At 42.8% G+C, this 21,257-nt stretch overlaps 1 protein-coding gene across 2 annotated transcripts in view; it reads left to right on the top strand.

Annotated features, from left to right (window-relative positions):
* The window catches only part of LOC147194588 (contactin-associated protein-like 4), a 51,406-nt gene extending 32,143 nt beyond the window's left edge, over positions 1 to 19,263 (top strand). Inside the window, exons 14-24 of one of the 2 annotated variants that reach the window (XM_086129562.1) lie at positions 104 to 266; positions 2,293 to 2,420; positions 3,260 to 3,430; positions 5,537 to 5,755; positions 7,224 to 7,463; positions 7,846 to 8,079; positions 9,834 to 9,967; positions 11,610 to 11,697; positions 12,706 to 12,924; positions 15,104 to 15,166; positions 16,896 to 19,263. In XM_086129562.1, the coding sequence (XP_085985688.1) occupies positions 104 to 266; positions 2,293 to 2,420; positions 3,260 to 3,430; positions 5,537 to 5,755; positions 7,224 to 7,463; positions 7,846 to 8,079; positions 9,834 to 9,967; positions 11,610 to 11,697; positions 12,706 to 12,924; positions 15,104 to 15,166; positions 16,896 to 17,086 (1,850 nt within the window). In that variant the 3' untranslated portion in view covers positions 17,087 to 19,263. Of the gene's footprint in view, positions 1 to 103; positions 267 to 2,292; positions 2,421 to 3,259; positions 3,431 to 5,536; positions 5,756 to 7,223; positions 7,464 to 7,845; positions 8,080 to 8,902; positions 9,968 to 11,609; positions 11,698 to 12,705; positions 12,925 to 15,103; positions 15,167 to 16,895 lie in introns of those variants that run through there. The other variant, XM_086129563.1, reaches the window with a different exon arrangement.
* The last annotated feature ends 1,994 nt before the right edge of the window (positions 19,264 to 21,257 follow it).

The following is a 21,257-nucleotide window of genomic DNA, read 5'->3' as shown; positions in this document are numbered from 1 at the left end:
CGTCAAAAATCCAGAGTCAGAAAGCAGTCATCCATCAATAGAGCTGTAAAGAGTCAATAAAGAAGACATTGTCCAACATGTTAATGTTTTGGGTGAATTCCAGAGGGCTCCCCCTTGAGCTGGTGGATTGGTGGTGCCGCTCCGGGTCGACGTCAGAATTATTGGGCCGGAGCTCAGCCGGGAAGCCAACAGTGCGCATGCGGGCTGCAGGGAGACTGTTTGGATCCCAAACGTTACTGCAACTGTGACGCTGACAGCGCAGAATGGTAACTATGCACAAATAATCAACACACCAAAAAAAAAAAAAAAAAAGACTCACTAGTGAATCTAACAATGGGTGTGCGTAAATGAACACTTTTTGCATCTTTGAGTAACGCAACAAGATACGGAATCGATTATCTTCAGATTGAATTGTGGATGAAAATCAGATCTGTCAAAACATAAATGGCTGCATATGGTCTGCATTACAAGTGTAACTCCATTAACCCCTTTCATGAACCCTGTAACCTGATAATATTAGAAACTGTCCACTGTAGTAACCGCTGTCCCTGAAAGGGTTTAATATAATGCAAATATGGTAGCTGAGTTGAGGTGAGTTGAGTTGAGTACTTATTTGTTGTCACGCACCATTAAAGGTGCCCAGCCCACGTGGGCTTATTAGACACAAAAGTGAACAGTCGGAAGACATCCAGAAATATATCAAACAAAGAGTGTCCTCTTGCTATGCAGCCACAAACTGAAGCAAATCAAATGGCTTATACTTGAACAAATAGTTGAGTCTTTCATCATCTCACACCGCAAACAAATCTACAGCTTCACGAGACAATTGACATAATTATTGCCTGCTGAAATCACGATACAAAGGACCATAAATACAAACCAAAAATAACAATGCAGTTCATTTTCATTATCTTTGAGGTGACACAAAAAAACATTATCCGCTCCTCCTCTGGGATACAGTGTGCCATGCAGTTCCGGACCCCCCAAAAATTATCTTTCAACAAAGCTTCGATCTGCACAAAACTTCACTTGACCAAATGTGCTGATACACTCCAGAATCAAATTCTTTCATTTTACCAACATTTGAAGTTATTCCGACATAGATCAGCATCAACAAGAAAAACGATTCTTCTGCACTCTCCAAATGTATTGTATGTTTGAGGTGTATATACATTTAATGTGATATTAAAAATTCAAATAAAATTCTTTGGAGCCATGAGCGATGCAATAAATAAATTGCTTAACTGACTAAGTTATGTAACAGGTGATAATGAATCTGCTGTCACTGACCTTCGTGGCTGACCAGTTCCTTCTCATGGAAGCGTTACAGCCATCCATTTTTAATTAACCAGGCTTACTTAAATGTCTCTAATCTGTTTTTACTCGTTTAAAAAAAAAACATCACTTTCCATCTCAAGGCAGCAAAATGATACAACATTTACAGAGTGAGAGTAAAGAGGCAGTTGTGCAACACTTCTCAGACAGTCCAAGTGTCCAAGAGCGTTAATAGATTTGTTCTCAAGTGATTCCCAACACTTCCAATTGCTTAATAATGCATGAAAATAACAGCCCACCTAGGGAGGGACCAATGGTGTCGATATGTGTAAAAGTATGAAATTGACCATATATGGACATCCATAATTTCCATCCTACAGTGACGATTTGCTCCATGAGAAGTATATAGCCAAAGACTCTAATAGAATTGTATAGATCATTAACTGTTGGACATTAAATATGGCGTAAATGTGCTACATGAGAAGCGTACAGAACATAACCATAAATGCAAACCGTGAACACTTTTGGCAACTTTAACCCTTTCAGGGATAGCAGTGACAACAGTGGGCAGTTTATCATGTGGTTCGGTGACAGGTGAGCATTATTGGTGCATGAAAGGGTGAACTGACATAATTTAATTCAATCAACCTAACAAAGGTTGCTTTTTGTGTTTTGGCCGCTATTTATTTTTCAGGATTTTTCTCATCTCATTTGACGGTCTTTCACGAACCGAAACATACATGTTTTATGATGAGGCTGTACATAGTGCGTTCGGTGCATTTGCTCTTTCAACCTCTTATGTTTTATTCAAACCGTTCATGCTTGCGCTTTACATTTTCCTGTCAGTTCTCAGCTCAACCGTCAATTTCTAGTGGCGAAACATTTCACTATTTTATTCAAGGTGCTACCTTTTTTTTTGTCCTGGATTGAATTCAGCACAGACATGCATGGCATGATAAGTATGAATAATAAAACGGCAAATGTAATAATAATATTGTATACTGCATATATTTTTAGGGCTGAGGACTCGGGCTTGCTGGTCCACAAGGAGAGCCTCCCTGTGCGGTCCCTGGTACTGGGTGACGTGTGGCGCCCCGGCTCAGAGGCCGCCTACCGGGTGGGGCCACTGCGTTGCCATGGCGACAGTAAGTCCAGTCGCCTATGGAAATGAATTAGTCATGCATACAGCGGAAAACCGCGCAGAAACATTCATACATTAGTTAAGTGAGGGAACATGGGAGGTGACTGTGGATAAATGTTTAAGGAGTCGGACTGTGACAAAAGGTCCTCAGGTTTGAGTCTCACATGGAGAGCATGCATATAAATACATCCTTTTAGGATGAATTTATACTGCAAGTCCAAAGGTCAAATTCTTATGTAATGCCAATTTCAGCTTCTTGTGTTTGAAGTCTATTTACCTACAAATTTAGACCAGATTTAATATCTATACACCGCTAATCTATCTAATTTAATGTGTCTTGAGAGAAGAGTCAGAAAAGATGATTTGGGAAAGGAGTCTGATAAGAAGGCTTGGAAAGAAGAAGAATCTGCAAAGAAGAGTCAGAACAGAATATTGGGAAAAGCTCAGTCACGAAAGGAGTCTGAAAAGTAGAATCCGGAAAGAGGAGTCCAGTTAAGAAGCGTCCATAATCAAGAGTCGGAAATGAAGTGTTTGGAAAAGTGGCGTTGGAGAAGGAGAATTAGGAAGGCGAGTCTGAAGAGTCTAGAAAAGAAGTGTCCGAATTTGAAGTTTCTGAATGAAAAAGTCGGAGAAGAGTCTGATGAAAAAAGTTCCCGCATTTCCCGCACTATAAGGGGCATCGGCGGATAAGCCGCACCTTCAACACCCAACTGTGCTACTTGAGGGTAAAAAAAAAAAAAAAATCTGAATTGTATCACTTGAATCACACCATATAAATCCAGCCTTAGATCATTAAAAATGCATTACTGTAATTCATGATTGAAATAATTGTCTCCCCCTCAGAGAATTTCTGGAACGCTGCCTTCTTCGCCACAGAGACATCATACCTCCACTTCCCGACGTTCCATGGTGAGCTGAGCGCCGACATCTCTTTCCTCTTCAAGACCGGCGCTCCCTCCGGCGTCTTCCTGGAGAACCTGGGCATCAGGGACTTCATACGCATCGAGCTCCAGTGTGAGTTCACGCCCCAGTGAGCGCCACGGTGGGCGACTGGTTAGCACGTCCACCTTACAGTGCAGAGGTGTCTGATTCCATTCCGGCTCCGGCCTTCATGTGTGGAGTTTGCATGTTCTCCCCGTGCCTGCGTGGGTTCTCTCCGGATCCTCCGGTTTCTCCCCATGTTCCAAAAAAAACGATGGCAGGTCAATGGAACACTTTAAATTGTCCCTTGGTGTGATTGTGGGCGCAGTTGTTTGTCTAAGTGTGCCCTGCGATTGGCTGGAAACCGGTCCAGGGTGTACCCCGCCTACTGCCTGAAGACAGCTGGGATAGACTCCAGGAGCCTGCAACCCCTGTGATGATAAGTGGATCAGAAAATGGATGGATAGATGTTTAGAGGTATGAGTGTGGTCACGGAACGAATGAAACTCTTACCTCAAGGAACTTCGATCTTAACAATTAATTTTGCGGAAATGAAGTCAACCTCCAAATCTGCTTTTGGCCCCTATATGATGTACAGTACGCCGAGACGCGAGAAAAATCAACTTTGATGAGCCTTGTGAGCGGGGCTTCTGGGTGTCATTTCGATGTGATTTAGTTTGCATGGGAATGAGACAGTTGTTTACGACATGAAACTTTGACGAGTCTGCGCACTTTCATTTGTGGTGCCGCCATGGTCGCCATGGGAGTTGAGGGGACCACAACAGCAGCTAATGCCGGGACACCCAGGGGAAATCACCAGGTTCCAGCTTGGAATACTGCCGCTCTGCTCCCATTGTGGGGTAACTCTGTCGCCAGGCTTCCAAGAATCGGAGGGAGTCGGAATATTGTTTCATCTTCTCCTCCTGCCCGCTGCCGGCGTTCTGCTTGGCCAGCACTCTGCTAAATCTTTCAGGAGACCGATAGGCTCTGGTGACACTCCGGCATGCGGCGATCCATAACGTGCCTGAGGCAATTATATCAACAGCGCAAATGAAAGTGGTCACACAATACGGAATAGCTTCTTCTTCTTCTTCTTAAGCCCTGGAGGCACGAGCTGGTGCACAGATACCAAGCTGAACGCTTGCAGAAATGGAGTCGAGTGTTCGGAACAAAATTGAAGTAGCCCTAGGATTGAACCCTGAGGGAATCCGTAGTAATAGGAGATACAAGCAAACACCGGATAGAGATTAGCTTTCCTTGGCACAGATGTTTTGGGTTCTTAATAGACCCGAGTTAATGTTAATGTTTACAAAACCACATCCATAAAGTGCTATAAAGAAGAAATTGTCCTCATCAAAAAAAAAAGTTTGTTGAATAACAAAATATGTTCTCTTTCGTGCATCAAAGATTGAAAAATGTTCCATTGATGTTAATGATGACTATATATATATATATATAGATATACACTGTATATCTATATATAGATATAGATAGATAGATAGATAGATAGATAGATAGATAGATAGATAGATAGATAGATAGATAGATAGATAGATAGATAGATAGATAGATATAGTATGTATATAAGATAAGCTTTATTTGTCCCACACTGGGAAAATTTGCAGTCTACAGCAGCAAAATTGGGGGGGGAGAAAAAAAGAAAAAATATACTGTATATATATAATTTCACAACCGGAGTAACTGGAGAAAACCCACACAGGCCCGTGGAGAACATGCAAACTCCACACAGGAAGGTCGGAGCCGAATTGAACCGAGTACCTCTGCACTATGAGATCGACGCACTAACCACTGGACCACCGGGCCGTGAGCACAACATTCTTAACTGTAAATATTGAAGGCAATTTAAAAAAATGTTAGGTTCATAAAAGTCACAAAAACTGTTCACATTTTTTCCAGAAACAAGTTTTGATCCATAAAGTTTATCGAAGACAGTTTACCGTATTCGATTCCAATACTACCATTCGTGATTTTGTCATCGTTGAACTTTTTGATGAACTTAACATAACATTTAATCTGAAATGAAGTGAAAGTGGGTATTTTCCAAAACAATCAATGAAGGGGTCTTTTTCAGTTTTTTTAGCCTCTAACGACTGTGACCCCAAAAAATTGCATGTTTATCGAAGACCCAAATACTGATTTACTCACAAAGTAAATGGTTTCCACGTTGTTCCCAACCAGCTCCCACCCGCGTTCTGTTCTCCTATGATGTTGGCAACGGTCCACTAGAGGTTGGCGTGGACTCAAGCTCCCCACTGAACGATGAGCGCTGGCATCGGGTTCGCATAGAGCGCAATGTGAAAGAGGCATCGCTGAGATTGGACGCCATGCCCGCCGCCACCCGCCAGGCGCCCATCGATGGACACATTCACCTGCAGCTCAACAGCCAGCTCTTCATTGGTGAGCAGTGTGTGTGTGTGCAACTAAAATATATTATAATAATATAATAATAATACATTTTATTTATAAGCGCCTTTCAAGACACCCAAGGACACTTTACAATAACAAAAAACACATTAGTATACCCTTCGGAGAAAAAAAGGCACCAAAATGCCTACCGAACCAAACGGAGCCACAAAGTATAAGTGTGTAGTCCGTACGTTTGCTAGCTTAGCTTCATTAGCTCTTGATTCTTGACTGTGTCTTTCTTGCTTAATGCATGCACTTTTACCATGAGTGTACCCTTTCTGATGAAAATACCCAAAGGTGCATACTATGCCGAACCGACCTGATCTAAACCCCTGAGTGGAAATTAGAATTCAGGTTTTGATGCATGCGGTTATTAGCGTAGCTTCTGTAACTCCTGGCCATTTGCTTAGATTCTTTAGCTACCTGCCATGTCTTTGTTCCTTCACAAAAAGTCATTAGTGTTTAATGTGGACGTTCAATAGTTTAGCTTTATTAGCTCCCGACTATGTCTTTGTTCGGCTGTAAAAAATTAATATGCACTAAGCAATGGGAATGCGTGCATATGTCTACTGTGCCATACTCAACAGAACCCCTGGGTGTAAACACGGCATTAGATTTTAGCCCTTGTGTTGGTTAACTTAGCTCCATTATCTCCCTAACCACAGAACAAATAAGAAAAATGCTCCAGTCAGCACGGCATGCTAATAAACTTCCCGATGTGATTCATTCTTGGGAGGCTCTTAAAATAATCATTAATTGAACAACCTAAACCACGGGGGTCATTAATCAGTCAGTCATGTAATTAGCCATTAACAAGTTGCGACAAAATTTCATCAATACAACCACGGGTCTCTTTATCACTGCTTCAACGCTAATGCTATTTGTCCATATTCAGAGCGCTAAATCCATCGTTTAATTTTTATTGTTGTGCAAATCTCAGCACAAGACGTCACTTCATGTCTGTCAACAAGCCAGCAAACAAGTGAGCAGATTGCATCAGGAAGCGGCAAGAAATAGTGATTTTGGGCCAGTACTGTGCTAAACGAGTTTACCTGAACACTCGGGTGGATTTGTTTTCCGAAGAGGATATGAAGCATCATTATTCACAGCCACCCTTGATCCCAGAGATTACATGAGAGTGGGAAAGGTTTGGTGCAGCAGGAGTGGTGCATTTCCGACCGTACATTCCCCTAATGCTCCACAGGTTAGAATGATATTCAAATAATTCCTCTGAAAGTTGCATCAGTTGAAAGTAAATGATTCAAATAAGAGTACCGGTACTGTAAATCTGCAAAAACTTGCGATGGTTGAAATAATTTACCATAAATCCCAGCTGTGCAAGGTCATGAGTTAATTTGAAAGAATATATATAAATAATTCATAATAAATTCCCCAAAAGAGAATCCAAAAAACCAAACATTTGTCAAAATAATCTAATAATGATAACATGCATGTGTAGGGGGGACAGCGTCACGCCAGAAGGGTTTCCGTGGTTGCATCCGCTCCTTGCAGCTCAACGGCGCCACCCTGGACCTGGAAGAGAGGGCGCGCATCACGCCCGGCGTCCGGCCAGGCTGCCCAGGTCACTGCGATAGCTATGGTGCGCTCTGTCGCAACCATGGACGCTGCATGGAGCGGAACAACGGATTTCACTGCGACTGTGACCAGTCGGCCTATGACGGAGTATTCTGTCATTCAGGTGAGAGTGGTTTAATTTGCTTCAGACAGTGACACGACACGATAATTGAACTGCTGTCATTTGGGGACAGCATAGCTGCATAGCCATGATAGCCAACATTGGTGTGCTGAAACATTTGACCCAAGGGTAACATATACAGACTGAACAACAAGGGTCCAACGACTGACCCTTGAGGCACCCCAGATGTCATTGCCATTCGATCAGACTCAAAACTTTCAAGGGTCACAAAATAACACCTTTCCTTCAAGTAGCACCTGAACCATTTAAAGACTGTTCCAATTAATTCTACTCAAGTTTCTAGTTAGCTCAACAGTACATTATGATCAACTGCATGAAACACTGCACTGAGATGGCCAACACTAAACCCGCGTCCTTTCCCCAGAGCTGTCGGCTATCTTCAAGCCGACAACATCTGTCCACTACGCCTTCCAGATGGAGGCCTCTGAGCGAGGCAGCGGGAATGTCAGCGCCAAGCTACCATCCTCCATCTTGTCCGACCTGAGCCTGAGAGCGGAAAACGTGTCACTGAGCTTCCGAACCAGCCAGAGTCCTGCACTGCTGCTCTTCGTATCGTCATACCAGCGAGAGTACCTGGCACTGCTCATCAACAAGCATGGTGAGGCAGTTTTTTTTTTTAATTATCCAGTTTCATCCATTATCACAAAATTTGGTGGATATGTCAATCATGACGGAACACATGAAAAAGTTTCAAGGACTAAAGCCCGAAATTGATTATGAATCTGGCCATTTTAGTTTAAAGTGAAGCAGCCATCTATTATTCAGTAGCACCCCTTGAAAATGAGAAAAAGTAGCCCGCAACACCTGCTTTGCAGATCAAACCGAATCTTGGTGGAATTCATGACGCCAGAATGCATGGAAAAAAAAAAAGCATTAACCCACGCATGAAAGTGAAGTTGACGTTGTCCATTTTGGTTTAAAACAGCCATTTCTCACTCTACAGCACCACCTGGAAAGTTAGGCGGGAAAAAACTGCCCCTGACACCTGTTTCTCCAATTAGCCCATAACTGGGTGCATATGTCGACTGGACGCACAAAAAAGGTCTCAAGGAACCATGCCTAAAATTGAATGGGAAGGCAGCCAATATTGTTTGAAACCATTGAGACCACATTGGACACATTCCAAGGCTTGTATTTAAACAGACTAAATGCATGACAACTAGGCAATGCTAAATTGTCAAGCTTTTTCTTTTTGCCTATGCCAAAAATGTGGTTAGAGCATGGCATCAAAGCTTGATGATGATTTGCAAAAAAAATAACAAAAAGCAACCCCCCACCCCAAGAATTCATCCTGGATTCCTCACCTTTCATTTTCTTCTCAGGCGCTCATCTTCACTGCATCCCGTCTTATCTTGTTGACCAAGCCCATCGCCTTCACATGATGTTGACCCCCCGCCTTCCCGCTTCTTCTTTTGCTGCAGCAATCCTATCAAGCAATGTCAGTCGCTTCCTCCTGCGGCCGCAGTCATCCTGTCAGCCTCTGTTGCCTTTTTAATCGCTCCAGCTGTGCCCGTTATTAGCTTTTTAGCCTCGGCTGGGAGGAGGGAAAGTCCACCGATGTCGTTAGTGAGACATGACCAGCGCTTTTTAATGGAAGGTCACAATAAACTCTCACGTAACTTTGTCGAGTGTTGTTATAGGGCCGCTACAAGGTTAACCCTAAACATCTCCTCTTTTGTATTCTGAGATGCTGCAGCACGGTGTGCAACGACATTAGCAACATAAGCTAACAGAATAAAATGAGGTGTCCATTAACTTATTCACTCCCAAAGACGTTTTTAAACATCTTTTCAGACTTGGTCAAGAATTGGCTGGTACTGAATGAGTTAATTGCTCACATTTCAACCTTGGCAAAGGTCCTCACTCAAATGGGTGCGATTCCCATTTGTCTTTTTTAGAGATGAGTGCAATGAAATGCAACTAAAATAGCTCTAAATGCTAACATTACATGCTAAAAAAGCTATTAAAATCTTGGCGGGGTTCTTTGGGTGGTGTATTGTTTCCTCCATTTGCTGTTATAAAAATAACCTCCCGCCCAGCGCGGTTCTTTACGGGATTAATTAGCTGGTTCGAAAGCGGCTCTAAATAGCTCGTGTGAAGGACAATGTGTTTTATCCCCGTGCTGCCTCAAAGGCCTCAGAACGTCTCCTCTTAACGCCGGTGTAATATTAGCAAAATTAATTACTGTTATTGATAGGCAATGAGGATTTATCCTCTTTAAGACGCAAAGCTCCTCATTGACAGTCAACACACGGATGAAAGATGCAACTTGGTAATATTCATAAGATAAGAAATGAGAAAAGGTTGTGTGTGTGTGGGTGTGTGTGTGTGTGCGTGTGTGCGCACCCGCAGATAAGCTGGAAGTGCACTACAAACTTCACGGCAACAAGGAAGCTGAAGTGTTGAGGAGCCAAGCCAAGGGTTTAGCTGACGGTCGTCTGCATACGGTGGTCGTTAGCAGAGTGATGGATGCCGTGTCTCTGCAGGTAACGCCAAACAAACAAATGGAATATGCCAAAAAATCAATACATTTCCCAAAGCTCGCCCTGTAGCTCATTACTTAGTTTAAAAACGAGTGCCCACTTACATAAAACTTAGTGAAAATCTTACCAAGAGGCATGAATAAGCCTCAAGAACCCAGGCGTGCGATTCAAATGGAAGTCAGACAAATATTGAAATGTAAAATTGCATTTGTAAAGCTTTTCATCTTAATAATGAAATAAAGCTCATAACTGTTATTGATAGTTATGCAATCTAATCGCAAATATATTTTTAAGTAATTATATTTACATTTTATTCAAAAAGGTTAAAAAAACTGTATAATTGTTCATTTGAGCTTTTTTTAAATTGGTTATGTAAACACAATGTTCAGACTTTAAATGATAAGACAGCGCTTGTATGAAAACCCCGTCGAGCTGGCTATAGGAGTTTGTGTGGGAGGTGTCGTGTTGTGTTAGCATTAGCATCATTGCTAACACAATTATTTCAAGTGCTTATACAAACTGAAACGATCATGCATCGCTTAATTCAAGAAATGGCGCCATGAGTAACGTTTTGGATGCAAAAGTTTGTTAGCGCGTGCCCATTTCCCCCATTCAGTGCTACTTTTTTCGAGGAAACTCTTAAATCGCCTGCTTGACATGAAAGGAGCTCCAGGGGCCGACTAGCTTCCTTGCCGGCTGGCTGGCTTGCCTATTTGAAGAAGGAACTTAAAAGATTTCTGCCAGGATTGAAGGCTTTAGCTCGACAAACGGTGTCGGACTTGCGAGCAGGGGAGTCTGCTCCAGGCTGCCTGGGGTTGCCCAGAGTTAAAGGTTCACCGTCTGTCTGACAAGATGTAAGGGAATCATGGTTCACTCGGCAAAGGTCTTCTGCAGAATTCTAAAAAGAAGAGCTGGAGATGTTTGTTTTTTTTTTGACTTGTCAAACACTATCATGTTAAAGCCGAATGCTAAAACAGAGCTGTGGAGTTGTCGGATGTGTGCAGGTTACCTATGTTACACTACACTTTATGAAACATCTCATGCATTTTTGAAAATGTAGCCCCTCAAGCCAGAGTCACTTGGCAACATGACATTTAGTAGGCATATTTATGATGAGTGGACCCACAAAAAAATCTCAAGAAGCCTTGCAAGAAAAGGCAAGGGAAAGTCAACCATTGTGATTGAAAGCGAGTATTTTAGGGAGTCAAATCCACATGGTTAGAACACGACCAAAACGCCCCCCTCCCCTCAACTAGCTGAAGTTGTAAGTTAGCAAAAGCCTCGAAGTTATAAAAGCAGTCAAGTGATATTTGACGCAAGTCAAACAGTATTAAAAAGTTTCTCCGAATCTTTGCTGTCACATGGAATCAAAGCTTTAACCTTTTGATGACAAAACTGGCTTTCTCCTCACTTTTGCCCTCATTAAAATCACCTCCAGTGGAGAACTTTGAATGCTTTTCATACGAGTTTCTAATTCTGTTGAGGCGCGTTTTCCTACTCCCATGATCGACTGCTGGGAGCAACGTATTACCTAGCTCTCTCAGAACACAGCAAGGGGTAATCATCCTCAAGTCGCTAACTGCTAATCCACAAAATAACTTTCTTCGCCGTTAACATCAAGCCATATTGTGTTTCCCTTATTCAGATTGACCAAAGTACCAGAGAAGACTTCAATTTGACATCTGACGGCGAATTCAATGGCATCAGGTCACTGTTGCTCGGCAAAGTGCAGGGTGAGTGTACCGAAATAAAAGTGGGAAATTCAGCCCCCAAAACCGGTTTAACCAAGCGGCATGAAGTTTGGTTGACATGAAAACATGGGTAGATCCACCAAAAAAGAACCCGTGCCAGAAAACACACATCTAGACAAATATTGGTCATATTCGGGCTCCTTCAAAGACAAACTTGTCTTATATATTTTGTACGATTCCTACCAAAAATGAATCACGTACACTCAACAGTGGTTATTTGAATGTGAGAAACTGCAACAGTCATCCAGAAGCTCTCTTGGAACATGGTCATGTCCTATTTTGGTGAGTTCCATTAAGGCACAGGGTGAAAAATGCTGGCTCTGTCCTTATGCCTCAGAGACAAAAAGCCTGTCAGTCAAATAAGTGACCTGTTCAGGTCTAATGTTAACGCCGACTCGTCCGAGGGTGTCGGTGTGCTTTCCGCTAGTGTTTTAGCTGCTGTTGTCAAATCGTCATCGAAGAAAGGCGACGAGAAAGTGGATTTTCTGTCGCGTCTAGCCAACCCCGCCATCCATCAGGGCCACAAATGGAGGCACAAACACGGTGGGTGGCAGAGCCATGATGGACGGTTTGGAGCTTTTAGGCCACATGTGTCAATCCCACACAGTCATGATGATGAAGGGGGTGCAGTGAACACCTGCCCAGTTGCCAACCGACATTTGCAAAATATTCTGTCGAAAATAAGTAGTACTAATGGCTGCAAAATGTGCTCGTTTGTGCATTTCCGTGTCATATGAACACAAGAAAATTGTCATCGTAAACATTTTTAAAAAGTTGTAGATTACAAGAAAAAGGTGTAATGGAAAATCTTCAAAATGTTTTTCGGAAAAGTTATAATAAAAGGATAAAAAGTGATGAGGAAAAAAAAGACAGTCACAAGAGTAGCAATAACAACAAGTTGTGCTGTGACAAGGAATTAAAGCACGAATGAAGTCATGACAACAAAAGCTGTCATAAGTCAGCTAGTTTCTGTCCCCTCATATGTCACAGAGTCGGAAGAAGTGGATCCAAATCTGGTCCGCTTGTCCTCGCTGGGCTTCAGTGGTTGTCTGTCAGTGGTTCGCTTCAATTCCGTCAGCCCCCTCAAGGAGGCGCTGCTCCGTCCGCATGGCGGAACCGTGCACATCAGCGGCCCGCTGGTCCGCTCCAACTGCGGTTCACCGGCCGCGTCCAGTCCTTATGCCGCGCACAACACACCGCACCTGTCAGGTGAGAGACTTTTCCGCTACTTGCTAATCATGCTAATGCTAACAGAATGTTTGATCACTTACACTGGTCAAGAGCAAGTTTTAATCAGAGATAGCTTTATGTATCTACTCGTGTATTTTTTGTCACAGATTTCAAAAAGTCTTAAATTGGTTCCTAGCGTGTCTTTTTTTTTTAGGTTTATTGATTTATTTATTTTTGTCAGTCTGACATAAAAGCTGGCGCGGTAGGGATTTTATCACCATGCCTTGAGGTTTATAGTTATGTCATCCATCCATTTTCAACACCGCTTCTCCTGAAGAGGGTCACGGGGAGTTGCTGGAACTTATTCCATCCTTTGGGCAGAAGGCAGACTACACCCTGAATCGGTCGCCAGTCAGTCGCAGAGCACATATGGAGACAAATCAACATTCACGCCCACATCCACACCGTCACTGAGTGGGAACTGATTCCATGCTGCCCGCATACAAATCAAGCGAGTGTACCACGATACCATCAGCAACTTGTCATTACGTCAATTCAGAAAAACATCCATCTATTGCTGAACCTAAGCCTTACTTCATAAGTATTACTAATCAGTAATATTACATATATTTGTTGTTATTTATTATTGTTAATAGTCATAATAATAATACATTTTATTTATAAGCGCCTTTCAAGACACCCAAGGACACTTTACAATAACAAAAAACACAAAACAATACGGGTTGAGCAGCGGCAGCCAAAACGCGCCAGCGTTCACTCAACCCGAAGGTCAGAAAGAAACCACAGGGGAGGGAGAGAGGGAGAAAAAAACCCACGCTCGAACTACCCTCATTTTGAGGATAATTTGAGTGAGGCAAAAAAAAAAACCTCCTGCACAAGCATATGACAGTTACAACAGGTCACAAGACATAAACAATGAAGACGGTGAATCAAGGGAATGTATGAGGGAGGGGGTGATGGTGGGGGACTAGCTTCCGTGCATATTTTCATCAGGGGAAGGTCGAGATAGCAGATGTTGTTTTGGTAGCAGGCTGCCCAAGAATTTAAGACAGCCTTGAGTCCGTGGCTAATGTCTCTTTAGTGGCGTCGATCAGCCAAATCCATGATTTCAGTCAGTAATTGAACACGGATTCCAGTTTTCTCCAAGTTGTTGTCCATCCCGCTGTGACGCTCCAAACCCGCAACAGTTTGTGGTTGAGCACAGTCTGAGTCTGAGTGTTGGACATCCGCGTTATGCCATCCTTAGACCGGCAGCCTCGTCCAATAGAGCCGCTGCCGTCGGTTGAATTTTCGATAGATCAGGAAACTGCTCACACCAAACAGCAGCATACCTGTTATCGGAAGGCCGAAAATGTAGATGTCGTCCAAATCCTCAACGGACAGTGTTGACAGGCACACCATTCTCCGCTTCCTCCAAGGATCTAGGGTGTACCCAGCAGCAAAAGTCCCCGAGGGGCAAGTAGGCTCCCCACTGCCTGCTCTTCTCATCGAGAAAATGTTGTCGATGGCATCGAGAGACCAGCCAACCAATTCCATGTTTGTTTTTAGGATGAAAATACGACAGGAGGCTAGGAAAAGTCAGACAAAAGACAGCACAAGGACTGAGTGGCGAGCAGGGAAGGGTGGGGGTGGGGTGGGGGACAGCGCAGAAAGCAAAAGCGTCCGCCTTCGTCGAGAGCCAAGCAAGAAGGTATTATCATAGTGGTATTACAAAAACCTGATGTGCTCGAGAAAAAAAAAGAAAAAAAAACAATGGCACATCCAGGATCAGCACAGAAAATTCATTTCGAAAAGTTTATTTGCATCTCTGATTTGCAAAAATATGTCTTTTTCCATCATGGTGTTGAAAATTCCACTTTAGTTTGTATTTAATGGCTTTTTAATACTGAATATTTCATATAAAATTTAATACTGAAGAGTGCTAGTACAGTACAAGATCTGACTTGGATACGTGAACATAGGATGTTTGAATGGATGAAGGGATGGTTTGAGATCACTGTGTAGGTATTTCCGCTGTGCTGAGTGTTGCGCTTGCGCCGCTATGATCTGTCTAATTAATCTGTTTACTTTCCACCTGGTTGCTTTTTGCCTTGTCAGACATCTGCGTTAAGTGGCAGTCTGCTTTGCCCCAACTTTTCCTCCTTCTCTTCTCATCTCCTTTCTCTTCCTCTTCTTCTTGTCTATTCCTCTGCTCTAGACCCGTCCAGTTCCGGCCAGCCTTTAGTCAATGCCATGCGGACAGACTCGGCACTCATTGGAGGTATCAAAAACATTTTCACTGGAATGTAAAAGCAAATCTGTCCCGAAGGCCACTATAAGATTTCCATGAAGTTATTTTCGGGGGGGGGTTCTTTTCTTTCTTCACACGGTTGCCCTATTATGCCTTTATCGTCACTTGTTGCAATGCAGAATGAATGGGACCTGTTGAATACTGGCATTTCATAATTCAGTCAATGCTCTGTATGAAAGGTAAAATGCCTAGAAAGAAAAACATGGCCATCTGCTATATGTGATGAGACATTCCCCCTCGCATGTTTGCAACTGGAATCTTTGTCTCGCACTTATTCGGTCCAGTATTCTACAACATTTCATACACTGTCAACCATAACAAGGTCACAGAACACCATTTTTTTTGTGTAACAGATAACAAGTACCGGGTAGTTAAATTTTGAATTTGTTGGAGAAGACATTTTTTTCTTTCAAAGTAGTACACAATTTACTCTTTGACGCACTCTTCAATCCAGTCCAATGTCTGTACACAACATGAGCACAAAGATGAGTTATTTGAGATTTTAAAAATAGTTGTTACATAATGACACATAAAACGTGAATATAAACATTTGCATTCATTACGTACTTTGGCTCTGGAATCCAGCTGTATTATTCAGGGCAATGTCAGTCCATTATTTTGTGTTTCCTGTCTTCGGATTCGTCGCAAACTACACCGACATTGTTCAACTGGATAACTGTTAATTATTCTATAAATCCTTAAAATTAAACGGCGTGTTTTGCAACTCGCGATTGGCTGCAAGGAATTGTAAACATGGTACAAAAATAAATAAATAAAACAAAAAGGTACCGAGCGGGATTTGAACCAGTGAGCAATGGGACGAACGCTCTTCCCGCTACCTCACGGCCTTGTACACTTTACCCGGGGGCATAATTTGTACTTCAAATCTCCCGTCTCCTTATCTTAAGTCAACAGTCTCAAACTGGACAGTGATTTCAAACTTGACCGGCAAATTGGTGCCGTTGTTAAATCCAGCTTCTTTCACCTTAGACAGACTACAAGGCATATTGTCATGTTCCAACCTTTTATCATTTTTTTTTTTTACTTATTATTTCGTCTCGAAGATGATTTATTATTATATAAATTATTATTATTCAGGCGGCCCGGTAGTCCAGTGGTTAGCACGTCGGCTTCACAGTGCAGAGGTACCGGGTTCGATTCCAGCTCCGGCCTCCCTGTGTGGAGTTTGCATGTTCTCCCCGGGCCTGCGTGGGTTTTCTCCGGGTGCTCCGGTTTCCTCCCACATTCCAAAAACGTGCATGGCAGGTTGATTGGACGCTCTAAATTGTCCCTAGGTGTGAGTGTGGGCGTGGATGGTTGTTCGTCTCTGTGTGCCCTGCGATTGGCTGGCAACTGATTCAGGGTGTCCCCCGCCTACTGCCCGAAGACGGCTGGGATGGGCTCCAGCACCCCCCGCGACCCTAGTGAGGATCAAGCGGTTCGGAAAATGGATGGATGGATTATTATTATTCTTTGCTGGACAAACTTTACATCAAAAGCTGAGTCCCACACATGCCATGCATGTTTTTGGAATGTGGGAGGAAACCGGAGTATCCGGAGAAAACCTACGCAGTGCGAACCGGTTGAACAGTCTGCCACCAAAATTCTTTCATATGAAATACAAGTATTAACAGATTTAGAGACTGTTTTCTGGCGATTACGTTTCGTAATTGAATATATTGGTGCCTTTTCCTGGCAGGCGTGATCGCGGTGATCATCTTCGTGACGGTGGCCGGTCTGGCCGTGGCAGCCAAGTTCCTGTATCGGCGGGAGGAGACGTACCGGAACCAGGAAGTGAAAAGCGGGCAGCGGGATGTAAGTCAGGACTTTGAACACCAGACGGACTCCCAGAATACCTCAGGGCAAAACCCAAAGGAATACTTCATTTAAAAAAAAAAAAAAACGCGGCTATGGAGCGCGTATGGCAGAACTTGACAGCACAATAAGACATGCTGGGTCACACGTGTAATCGTTGTACACACCTGTAAATATTCAACAATGTCAATGGTGACTTTGTGTCTTTGTACAAACTTTGAGATGACTTCTGAAATGATTATTCAGTTTTTGCCATGGAGCCTGGCGAATAACATGATCCGGGTGATTCCAGCATGTTCTCAAGTATGCGAGTATCACAGGCTGTAAGGTACACGCCAAAGCAACAAGAAACAGGTAATCGCAAAGTCGTTTTGTGAAAAAGATGCAAAAGGAAAACGGATCTGGATAAAGGTGCGCATCGAGAAATTTATTGTGATCCTGCTTGACAAATTTCAACAAAAACAAGAAAATCTGTGTTCCGTTATGGGCATGTGTGCTGTTCTTTTTTTTTTTCCCCCAAATTTTTGGATTCAGATTAAATGTCAGATCGTGTGATGTGTGGAAAAGAGCGTGCAAAGAAAAATGTGTTTGGTCGACGATTGCGATAACCATTCAGCGGATTCCAATGCAATCAAAGAACAAAATGTGAGATTCATTTTGGTTGTGCTATTAATTTTCTCCATTTTTTAACTTTTTTTTTTCATCTATATGAAATGAAAATCAAATGAACTACTGTTAAAGAAAAAAAAGATGAAAATCCTGACGTGATCGTAACCATGAACAAAATATGACACTCCACTTTTTTTTTTGCCTTGGCGGAGGTCGAGCGAGGCTGATAAAAGACATTCAATTGTCGCTCTGTTCTTGTCCGACTGAATTATTAATCCCATCAAGGTTGCCAACATGTGGCGGGAAATCCAAAATGCGTCCGTGAAATGTCTTTATTTCCTCAAAAGCTGGCTTTTTTTTTTTTGGTCATTTTTATTTCATGTTTCTCCCACCCACTGCGAGCTTGCGACAGCTCACTAAAAGTCCTCCGAGAGCTTTTGAAGCTTTGAAGCGTCTCCAAAGGAGGCCTCTGGCGTCTGTTCTCGCATCGGCGTCGCTTGTTTTCGGAAGAAGTTCCTTTTGACGGCAACGAGCGCGACGTCCCGGGTGCTCATGGACGTAATGAAGACGCGTTGCAGTGGAGCGAAGCCAACCTGATCGACGGCGCGGCAGCTGTTTGTCAAGCAGACGCCGAGCGTTTTAATGAGGAAAGTTTCAATGACTTCAAGGTGCATCTCTACATTTCATCTCCGGAACTTTTTCCCTTTTCTGCTGTTGTATTTTCGTTCCCTTCTTGCAGCTCCTCAAGCAAAAAGGTTGAAAAGAAACAAAAGTGTTTGCATGGCAGACGGTCTGGGCAAAGGAAATAAAAGAAAAGGCGGTAAAAATTGGGACCCGGCTTTTCTCGATCTGTGAATCAATCAATCAATCTGGTCCACCAAGTCCACGTTTCCTTCAATTTTTCCTTTTCTGTAGTCCCAATGTTTTGATCCAAACTCCTCAATCGCTTGTCGGATGCCTTGTTTGTGTCCCAATACTTTTGTCAAATGTCCTGGCACTCTCCCAAAACGTTTCTCAATATTATAAATACAAATTCATCACTGTTCATCACCTCCGATGTGTGTACCAATACTTTTTGCACACTTATTTCACTTCCTGCAGGTGTCCCAATACTTTTGTCCGAAATACACTTTTTTTTTTTCACCTAGTTGTCCCAAAAACTTTCACCGCAATTTCTTTTCACTTCCTGTTCATCTCCAAACGGCCTGTCGGCATTCCCAAAGCGTTTGTCCAGTTTATGGTAGATTTCCAAATATTTTCTTCACCGTTTCCATTTCCTGTGGGTGTCCAAACACTTTTGTCCACATTGTTTTGTTTTGTTTTTCACGCCCCGGACGTGTCCCATGACCATTGTCCGCATTTTCTTTCCACTTCTACTTGTAATTGGTGTCCCAATACTTTTGGCCACCATTCCTTCTCCACATTCTATCGCTTTCTCAAGCATTTTTTTTCCCACATCACCTGGCTGATGAAAATGTTATTTTCTGTTAACTTAATGATGTCAATGAGTGTGCGTCAGCTGCTAAAATTATGTCCCAAAATATTTGAAGCCGATTGTTTTTCTTTCTTGTTTTTGTTTGTTGACACACTGTTTGATGATATTTAAAAAAAAAAAAAAAGTTTTATAAATAACTACTGTACAACCCTTTTCCTTTTATTGGCACTTATCACTTGCCGCCAATATCAACCATATCACTTTTAATTGCGCCGCAAAAGCTCGACAGATTCAGTCAAAGTACAAAATGTGCTTTTGATTATGGCTGTGTGCTATTAAACACGTGACATTTTTTTAAAACACTTTTTTTTCCAAGATGGAATGAATTTCTTGTATATATATATATATACACACACATACATTCATATATACACACACATGAATTTTACTCAATTGGAATGTTCAGCAATTGTTGTTCATGCCGACATATATAACCAGCTTCGCTGGTTATTGTCACTAATAAAACCGCAGCCGCTTGTTAATTTTAGACACAATCGAGAACAAAACGTTCGCACTGTTTTGCTGATAGAAACACGTCCGCTCATTATCGCAATTCATTGCGGCAATATCATTCAACCAATTGAAATGCATTCAAAGAATGAAATGTGTGTTTTGGTTGTGGGCATATCTCTCTTGAAAATGAAATGAATCAAATTTGATCACGATTTGTTTTAATTAGGTCCTGGCCGCCTGTTCAAGCAGAACAATCGCCGATCACATTTTAGCTGCTGTAAAATCCTTCTCTTGTGATTGCGATTAATGCCGGTGCTAGCGTGCAATTCAAAGGCTATCAACTGCCAATGTGGAATAAAACATTTTTAACCGTCATTCAAACTCATTCTAATGTTGTGGTAAAACAGGCTAAATACTAAAAAAGCTAGCATTTTCCCATGATGCCACAGGTTATTGACTTCTGCATGTCCAATTGTGCACATTTAAGCCCACGCGGACGTCAAACCCCTGCGGCATTATGGGGAGAAAAATACCACTAAATTTGGCATCAGAGTTTGTTTGTTTTTTTTCCCCCTGTGGAACATGAACAGTTTGCGCGTCGATGCAACAGAAGCAGTAATACCGTGAACGCAGCGAGATGCCCCCATGGGCCTGCTGAGTGGCGCTCTCATTTTGCGGGTCGTCTTTAATCCCACGCTGCCATTCGCATAGTGGGGGGGGGGCGTATGAGGAGGGGGTGTGTATACCCTCTCGTCAGCTCCGTGAGGCTTGAAAGCAAAACGGCAGAGGCTTGTGCAAAGATTGCATCTGTTTATTTTGTCAGGAGAGACATTTTGGTATATATGATCAGATTTTCCTCGAATGACGGTTGAGTAATGAGATGAGTCGTGACTACCTGGAAAGATGACGTCTGCCCTTTTTGATTGGAATCCTCCAATCGGAAATGATTGTTTAGAGTGAGAGTCGGACTTTGCGGGGTGAAAACATTCACGTTTGATATCGTATAATTGGTTTTAGGTATTAAACTGTGCATGTAACTCTGTCCCAAATCTCCGTTTCCGGTTTCCTATATCTGAACCAGTATTTTTTTTCTACAACAGTCGGTTGAGGGTGAGTGTAAAGATTAGCCATCACAGAAATTGTAACGTCACGTGAGAGCCTCTATCTTGATCATTTGAATCGGGTGTGTTGGAGGAGGGAGACATCTAAATCAGGTTGGACAGGGGCTCTCGAGGATCGGACTTGGGCATCTCTGCTTTAGAGTCATGTTAATCTACCCTTCCATTTTCTAATCCGTTTATCCCCACGAGGGTTGCGGGTGCGCTGGAGCCTATCCCGGGTGTCTTCGGGGCAGTAGGCGGGGGGCACCCTGAACCAGTTGCCAGCCAGTCAAAGGGCACACATAGACAAACAACCATCCGCGCTCACAATCACACCGAGAAACAATTTAGAGTGTGCCATTTAACCTGCCATGCATGTTTTTGGAATGTGGGAGGAAACCGGAGTACCCGGAGAAAACCCATGTAGGCCCGGGGAGAACATGCAAACTCCAAACAGGAAGGCTGGAGCCGGGATTGAACCCTGCACCTCTGCACTGTGAGGCAGACGTGCTAACCAGTTATTCACCGTGCCGCCAGTTAGTATCAGATATATTTCGATACTACAGCTTTGACAGCACTCTAAGACGCA

This window comes from Hippocampus guttulatus, chromosome 14 (assembly GCF_054856545.1).
Source record: "Hippocampus guttulatus isolate MCC_2025c chromosome 14, RoL_Hgut_1.0, whole genome shotgun sequence".
In the NCBI taxonomy this organism is placed as follows: Eukaryota; Metazoa; Chordata; class Actinopteri; order Syngnathiformes; family Syngnathidae; genus Hippocampus; species Hippocampus guttulatus.
Note: the sequence above shows the minus strand (reverse complement) of the source record. Positions and strands in the feature narration are given on the sequence as shown.